Below are 9,227 nucleotides of genomic sequence, written 5' to 3'. Positions count from 1 at the left end.
TTGCAGGTCCTAACACTAACCGATTCTCTGGCCCACCTAGCTTTAAACCAGTAGATTTTAGAGCACAAGAGGCATGGAGTTCCCTATAAGTAGTGTATACCTGGCAAGAATTAAACCCTCTGCCGAGCGATTTACATCTTTTCCTTCCCCCGCCAATCATAATCCCATTTAGACTATATATTTGCAAGCCTGATTCCCCAAATTCAACTATCAATAGTATAACATGGTCAGACCATGCTCCAGTGGAAACAAATGATTAACCTTGATATCAGAACCCACAACGTGCACAGAAAAGTCAACAAATTCTTATTTAAAAAGCCATGAAGTCACTATAGAAATTGAACAAGATCTGGAATCCTTTTTTAAATTAACGCGGAAAGCATGATATCTATGTCTGCTCTCTGTGAGGCCCATAAGACTAATAAGTATACCTCTAGTCGAAAGAGAGAGACTGGAGAAAATAGTCTCCCTCCGGCCAAAGATAGACACCCACAAAAAACCCTCTGAACCAATCCTAGAAGTCTTAAAGGCGGCACGGGCAGAACTGAATAGATTTCTCACATCACTAGCCGAACAATCTCTGAGATGGACATGGAAAATTCTTCGAAAAAGCCAATAATGCACATTCCCTTCTAGTAGCCAAACTAAAACAAAATAGTTGTTAAATTACCTAAACTTGGCAGACCTACCCAAATTGTCCCCAGCAAATAAGGCACTCTGATGGCCCCCTATTTGACAATCCAGATTTCACCCTAGGTGAAGTCAGGCTTTCATAAACTGGGACAAAGCTAGTATTTCCATGCTCTTGGACATGAGCTCTGACTTTAAGATTAAACAGTTTGACCAGCTCACTAAAGGAAAAATGTCAGACAGATAGGGAGGTGTTTCGCTTTATCCAACTAAGAGCATTCTATGCCAAGACTTATCCCACCAACCTGGAATCAGACTGTGAGAGACTGTTTAGATTCTGACTAACTACCCAGCTTTATAGTTATTTCTCCTTCCCAGAAGCTGAATCCTAAAGGCCCATAAGACTAATAAGTATACCTCTAGTCGAAAGAGAGAGACTGGAGAAAATAGTCTCCCTCCGGCCAAAGATAGACACCCACAAAAAACCCTCTGAACCAATCCTAGAAGTCTTAAAGGCGGCACGGGCAGAACTGAATAGATTTCTCACATCACTAGCCGAACAATCTCTGAGATGGACATGGAAAATTCTTCGAAAAAGCCAATAATGCACATTCCCTTCTAGTAGCCAAACTAAAACAAAATAGTTATTAAATTACCTAAACTTGGCAGACCTACCCAAATTGTCCCCAGCAAATAAGGCACTCTGATGGCCCCCTATTTGACAATCCAGATTTCACCCTAGGTGAAGTCAGGCTTTCATAAACTGGGACAAAGCTAGTATTTCCATGCTCTTGGACATGAGCTCTGACTTTAAGATTAAACAGTTTGACCAGCTCACTAAAGGAAAAATGTCAGACAGATAGGGAGGTGTTTCGCTTTATCCAACTAAGAGCATTCTATGCCAAGACTTATCCCACCAACCTGGAATCAGACTGTGAGAGACTGTTTAGATGCTGACTAACTACCCAGCTTTATAGTTATTTCTCCTTCCCAGAAGCTGAATCCTAAAGCAAATTCAAATTTATTAGACAATGGGAGATGGACCTCCTTGAGGAACTGAATGAGGATGACTGGGACAATATATTTCAAACAGTAGCCAGCTGTTCTATATGCACAACTGTAAAATAAAATGCATATAAAGTCATGCTGCAGTATAAGACCTCTTATGCGGTATGTCCCCAGCCACCAGAAGCTAAATAGCTGATATCTGGAAACAAAATAAAATACCATCACTGCCTAGAATCGGAAACAAAATATGGTTTATATGCCGAATGGAAAAAAATCACTAGTTATTTGAATGACATGCCAAACATGTCAAAAGGTTTGGCGGCCCTAGTTCTTCCACCAGGGCAGCTCTCACCTGAAGCCTAATACAATTCTGTAATCTCCAAAACCAAGTACTCCTTCCTGGTCTAAAACGTAGGCAGAGTAGACGGAAAAAAAAAAAAAAAAAAAAAGCCCATACGGGTTACTCTCAGCGGCTGCAAAAAGGTTCAACACTTCGTCACCACCTGGCGACTCAGCCCTTTTCTCCAGATACCCGGTATGTATAAAACACTGTTACGTACCTATCTCTGGGATGTAAAGTCAATACCCAATCAAAGCCCCTACCCTCCCCTTTTTATTTATGTAGCGCCTTTCCCCTCCCACATGTTTTATTTATTTAAACCTGCAATAAAATTGAAGTTAAAAAAATAAAAGTCGGACTAGCATGTTCCATTTATACAGGAGGGAAGCGTTAAAAGAAATGCTTGGCCAAATTATGGGTAAACTAGCATTCTAAGGCCGAGTTTATAGTACTTGCTACGGCATCTGCGACGTTGCGCAGCGCCGGAGCAAGTACATGCACTCCGCCACGGATGCCCATAATTGGCGCGATGGCGACGGGAGACGTCACGCTCAGAAGTCAGAGGATTTTGAACACACCAGGTGTTCCCTGCGCTCTAAATGAATAAAAGAGAGTAAATGATGCTTACAAATGCTATTGTGTATTATAGAGCAAAAAACATGTAACAACAATATGTACATGCAATACATCATTGAGCAAAGAACATGTGTCAACAATATGCAAACGCAAGTTACAAGTAATAATTTGATGCAGGAAGGGGAGGCGGGATAGTGAGGAAGGGGGAATGTGATATCACTAATCAAGTGAAGGTAGGGTGAAGAAACCTCTAAACAGGAAGGATATTGGTGTAGGAAGAAGCAGGGGGCAACGTTTTGGGGTTATGTACTCCTGCAGGCCCATTCCCATAGCCTCCACAAAAGTGGGACTACAGTACTTCCCGACTCCCTCACAACTTAATCCTCCTTATTTTAAGAGAATAGAAAATAATTCAATTGTTTATGAAAACATGTAAATGCAAACAGTATTACATACACTGGACTATGTCATCTAACAAGTATGATACCTAATGCAATGAACACCTGACACACCCTTATAAAGATTGAACCTGAAGTATTGCTAACCTACTGGGATCTGGAGCAGGACAGCACGTTACTCACTCTGATATCACAGGTTTTTCTTTGTCTATACATACTGAGGACTTTATTCAAGTTTTTATCCAAAATTAGAGAGGTGTGTTACCACCTTCTCTCTAGCTAGAAGCCCATTAATTTATGCACTCCGGGACTATTAAAACATAACATTTATTGAATATAATGCTATTTTTTTTATTCAAGTTTAACTGATCTAATACTGTAGCCTGTTGAGTCATATAGACTTTCTCTAAGTGAATACTGCAAATGCCATAGAACTACCTGCAGAGACTATTTGCACACACCATATCAATCAATTGTGGATTATACACTAGTGTGTTTTTGTCCAATCTTTATAAGGGTGTGTCAAGTGTTCATTGCATTAGGTATCATACTTGCTAGACGACATAGTCCAGTGTATGTAATACTGTTTGCATTTACATGTTTTCATAAACAATTGAATTATTTTCTATTGTTCTCTTAAAATAATGAGGATTAAGTTGTGAGGGAGTCGGGAAGTACTGTAGTACCACTTTTGTGGAGGCTATGGGAATGGGCCTGTAGAAGGGGTACATAACCCTGATACATTGCCCCCTGCTTCTTCCTACACCAATATCCTTCCTCTCTAGAGGTTTCTTCACCCTACCCTCACTTGTTTAGTGATATCACATTCCCCCTTCCTCACTACCCCTCCTCCCCTTCCTGCATCTAATTATTACTTGTAACTTGCGTTTGCATAGTTGTCACATGTTCTTTGCTCAATGATACACAATAGTATTGCATGTACATATTGTTGTTACATGTTTTTTGCTCTATAATACACAATAGCATTTGTAAGCACCATTTACTCTCTTGTATTCATTTGGAGTGCGGGGAACACCTGGTGTGTTCTATAGTGTATTTAGGAGAGATTAGGGGTCTCTTCATTGTTCCCGTGCACCCACAGCGTACTTACATCAGGATCACAGCCATACGTATGGTAGTGCGGTTTATGCAACATACTTTGAGAGGATTGTGACTTCCACAGCGATCTCCGCGTGACGTCTGCAGTTCAGCCACTGAGTGTGAACCGCTCGCGGCCACACCACCACGCCCCCGGGTTGCTTGCACGAATTGCTGTAGCGACGGCTGACGTCTCCCCTACTATAAACTAGTCTCAATGCGAGATATATATCTATATATTTATTTTTTATGTTTCGTTTTGGGAAGACCAACATTTGGCACATACAACTTTAAGCCATTGAATACCCAAAGCTATTTTGAGGGCACTGGGTTGTCGCATCTTTTTTGTTCATAGCTCAAAAAAAAAAAAAAAGGGGGGGGGGGGGGAAATGTATTTCCAAATTTATATTCTACTTTAAAATGAGGGGATATGGAATAAAATGCATTTAACACTTGCCAGTTAATATTCTCGCCTTATGCCTAATAATTTCATATTCACTATATGGCGTTTCTTTCCACCTTTTGCCCTACAAACAACCCATTGAAATTCACAATGACTGAACTAGAGCTTAGTGCAAATTCTGGTGCATTTAAATCGGGATGGTCCAAAACGCAAACTTGAATTCATCAATTAAGACTTATATACAACAGCCACTTTGTAATTCAACAGCAACTTGATATGGTCTATTGACTATCATACAATAGCCATGAGCTATTATTGCATTTTAGTGAATACATCTTTAAATATGGGGAGAAAAAAAATGAAGGCTTTCTTGCATGCGCAGACTAGAATAAGGAAAGAAATAAAGCACTACTCATGGAAACGGATGATGAGAAAAAAAAATGAAGGAAGTCCATATTCCATAAAAATATAAAATTATTTATTGGTCATGCAAACAAAAAGCGACAGTCGCCCCACCAACGCGTTTCACGCCAAAGCGCTTTCCCTTCAGTAGGTGGATTGAGGTATGATTGGAGTGACTATATATGCTACTGTTTTTGGACTATCTATATGAATTACCTTCACATTCACAGATTGGGAGGTCACCAAAACAACAAGTATGCTACACTAGGTACCTGTCCACAGTTCTACTATTTCATTTCAAGGTTTGCTATATGGGAACACTGTTCTTAAGTACATGTACCAAGCTGTATCTCTTTACCAGTCTGTAGCACCATTCAAGTTTCTACTTGTTTCTTGCATGTGCAAACAGAAAAATACTTAATCCAATGTGTTCATTTTTAGAATGAAAACAGACAGCAATAACAAAGTAATATTTTATATTTTATTAATGGTTATCTGACTTGCTAAATGAAAACACAAAAAAAAACAGACAAAGTTAAGGAAATAAAGCTCTTTTCTATAAAAGAATCAGCAGTTACAAACGTGTTTTGCAGCAAATTATGCTTTGTGTAGTAAATTTATTTTTGGGGTACATTTAACAAATAAAATAGGAAGTATATATAAATATTATGTATTGCACTATTTACAGTTATTTATGAAGAAGACAGGATGGCAATCAGGAAATATAGTGAGATCTATAAAAATAAGACTGCATATTTTACCATATGCCTTTTGAATGATATATATTTTACATATACCAAATGGAATCGGATATTTTGATTATTTGGAGCTTACTCAATAATATTGCAGAAGTGAAGGCAATCAGAATGTTGTTCAATGAAAGGTCAGGCAACATGAACATTTATTAGAGTGAAGAATGACTACCTGCGTTCTCAGCCAAGCAAAGGGAGTGCTTTTCAGAATAATACAATGACCAACAAACATTCTGAAGTAGCATTATTGCAGGATATTTTTTTTGCATGATCTTTTGGTATACTGGGAATGTCACAAAAATGGTCCTACATCTTAAACATCCCAGTTCTTCCTCAACATTTAATTTCCTACTAATTTTTATTGTGTTGCGTAATGAAACTATTGTCCTACTGTAAAGCCATTTCAGTAACATCCAAGTTTAATAGGTAACTTTCCATATCGCATAAAATTACTTTAAAAAAAATATATATATATATTTTTTTGTATTTTTCACATGAAAGTTAGTGCTACAGTACAAAAAAAACAAAAACAAAAAAAACAAACACAAATTCTGAGAAAGCTACAATTTATGTACAGCCATTTTATCCACCCCTTGGAAAGCGTAGGATCACCACCCCAGAATGAAAAATAAAAATATATAACTAGTTTTTTTTAATCTCGAGTTTCTTGCTTTTGGGAACAAGGAAAACATTTCCATCTTTTGTTTGTTGAAGCGAATACTCGTTGGGTGAATATGGCTTCCCATCGTCATCACGTAGCTTTTTGAAGACCTCCATGTACAAGGTACCGAGCTGTTTTTTTAGTAGACGAAGGTTGCCGTTGTACTCTCCTTTCTCGGCAACTAATTTCTCTCTCTCAAACTTCAGCTTGTCCAGCTCACTCTCTAGCTCCACTATGTTTTCCATTTTCCTCTTTCGACAGTTCTGTGCGGCCACTTTATTTTTACCGCGCCTGCGTATATCTCGAATGAGGGCAAGTTGGGGCTCATTGAATTGATGCTTGGACATTATTTCATTGAAGTCATCCACAGGAAGGTTGACTATTTTATCAACCGAGAAGGGTATTTTCAGAGCTTTGGCTCTTTGCGCATCTCGAGTGAAACGTGCTTCCAGACGACTTAAAGCTTTGTCTTTTGCAAATGGAGCTTTTTTGTAGCCAGGGCTAGCGGGAAGGTCTTTATCTGGTGAGTTTTGAGCTTCCATTTCAAAAGTGTTCGTGTCTTGTGCGACAAAGGGTGAAAATGAAAAGAATGTATCCTCTGTAAATTGTACTGGATACTTTCCTGAAGGATTTTGTTTCACACTTACGGGCGTGCTGTCAATGTCTTCCATCTCAGAATCACTGTAGCCAAAATTAGCATCTCCATAGCTAGAGGAGCCCATGGAATGACCTGGTGATGTTGCACAAGGACTTGCATTTACTGAAATTCCAGAATCTGAATCGTTAAATTCAGGCATGCCAGGCAGTTTGTTTCCATTAAATGCTTTACATAATGACAAGTCAGTAATATCAACAGGTACACTGTTCGACTGGCCTGCACTATCTGTTGAAGGCACAACATTGGTTACTTTTCGATCAATGAAGCTGAAGATATTGTCACAAAGAGTTTCCACGTTGAATGGTGCATCAGAGTTTACTGCTGGTTCATGGCTAGCAAACGAGCTACGGAAGTCATTTGAGAAAACAGGACTGGTGTCATCAATTGGTTTTTCAATGGCTGACAGTGGATTCAGAAAGCTGTAATTATCTGCAGTCTCTGTCACTGCAGTGGCTTCTGGATACATGCTCAGATCAACCATACTTTCAATCTCATTGTGGAGACACTAAATGGAAATAAGATTTTGAAACACAGGTTAGAGATTGTATGCCGATAACTCTATCAACACAATTTAAAAAAAACTATGAAATCTATTATATGTATGTTTTTCAGTTCATGGCCTATTAAGCTAAAATACCCCAACTAACAAATCAGCATTGTTCTCAGAATAGCAAAATTGCATTTTAATTTCTACTTTATTTATAGTCTCAAACACCTGTTAAAATGTATAACCGTGATATATCTTATGATTTTATAGTTGTGATGTAATCTATAAAATGTATAGTTCACACGCAGTCTCATCATTGTTAGACAATTATGTATGTATATATATGGCGCCATTAATGTACATAGCGCTTCACAGTAGTAATACACGTGACAATCATAAATAACAGATCATGGCAATACGTGCTTCAGACATAAAAGGAACATTTAGGAAAAGGAGTCCCTGCTCCGAAGAGCTTACAATTTCATTGTTAGGAGGACCATACAAGCTTTATGTATCAGGTGTATAGTGTTAGCCACAGAGCTACTCATATGCTACGTTAAGCAGGTGTGTTTTAAGGTGGGTCTTAAAGGTGGATAGAGGGGGTGCTAGTCGGGTATTGAGGGGAAGGGCATTCCAGAGGTGTGGGGCAGTCAGTGAGAAAGGTTTAAGGCGGGAGAGGGCTTTAGATACAAAAGGGGTAAAGAAAAGATATCCTTGAGCGGTACGCAAGAGTCGGGATGGTGCATAGAGAGAAATTAGGGATGAGATGTAAGGAGGGGCAGAAGAGTGTAAAGCTTTAAAAGTGAGGAGGAGAATTGAATGTGTGATACAGGCTTTGATAGGAAGCCAGGCGAGGGATTTCTGCAGGGGAGGAGCCGAGACAGGTTTAGGAAAGAGTAGAGCGATTCTGGCAGCAGCGTTTAGGATAGATTGTAGGGGAAACAGGCGAGACGCAGGAAGGCCGGACAGCAGGAGGTTACAGTAATCGAGACGGGAGAGAATGAGGGCCTGTGTCAGCGTTTTAACAGTTGAGCAACAGAGGAAAGGGCGTATCTTTGTGAAATTCCGTATGAAAAATGAAAGGTTATAGATACGTTTTGAATGAGAGAGGAGAATGTGAGATAGGAGTCGAGTGTGACCCCTAGGCACCGTGCTTGCGCTACTGGGTGTATCACTGAACTTCCAACAGTAATGTGGAAGGAGGTAGTGGGGCCAGGTTTGGGAGGAAGTATGAGGAGCTCTGTTTTGCCATGTTAAGTTTAAGTCGGCGGAGGGCAATCAGGATGATATCGCAGAGAGATATTCAGAAACTTTGGTCTGTACAGCAAGTGTAAGGGCAGGGGTCGAAAAGTAAATTTGTATGTCATCAGCATAGAGTTGATATTTGAACTCAAGTGATGTGATTAGGTCACCTAGAGAGAGTGTGTACAGAGAAAGGAGGAGAGATCCCAGGACAGAGCCCTGGGGTAATCCCACAGAGAGGAGGAGGAGAAGAAGGAGAAGGAGGAGAAGTAGAAGTAGGAGGAGAAGGAGAAGGAGGAGGAGGAGAAGGTGTTAGCAGAAGAGAAATTGAAAGTACAATGGGTAAGAGGAGATCCAGGATAGAGCTTTGTTACGAATGCCAAGAGTATGGAGAATGTGAAGGAAAAGAGGGTGGTCCACAGTATCAAATGCTGCAGAAAGGTTGAGTAGTATGAGCAGAGTGTAATGACCTCTGTCTTTGGTAGCATGGAGGTCATTATTTATTTTAGTGAGGACTGTTTCAGTGGAGTGAGTTGTGCAGAAGCCAGATTGTAGAGGGTCTAGGAGATAAT

At 39.7% G+C, this 9,227-nt stretch overlaps 1 protein-coding gene across 4 annotated transcripts in view; it reads right to left on the bottom strand.

The window, feature by feature from the left end:
* Window positions 1-4,909: 4,909 nt before the first annotated feature.
* The window catches only part of NFE2L2 (NFE2 like bZIP transcription factor 2), a 33,484-nt gene continuing 29,166 nt past the window's right edge, over window positions 4,910-9,227 (bottom strand). For all 4 annotated transcript variants that reach the window (XM_075608991.1, XM_075608989.1, XM_075608990.1 and 1 more), the window contains one exon: window positions 4,910-7,431. In XM_075608991.1, the coding sequence (XP_075465106.1) occupies window positions 6,250-7,431 (1,182 nt within the window). In that variant the 3' untranslated portion in view covers window positions 4,910-6,249. The remainder of the gene's footprint in view (window positions 7,432-9,227) is intronic.

Source organism: Ascaphus truei, chromosome 7 (assembly GCF_040206685.1).
Source record: "Ascaphus truei isolate aAscTru1 chromosome 7, aAscTru1.hap1, whole genome shotgun sequence".
In the NCBI taxonomy this organism is placed as follows: domain Eukaryota; kingdom Metazoa; phylum Chordata; class Amphibia; order Anura; family Ascaphidae; genus Ascaphus; species Ascaphus truei.
The sequence above is the reverse complement of the archived record's forward strand: the minus strand, read 5'-3'. Positions and strand labels throughout refer to the sequence as shown.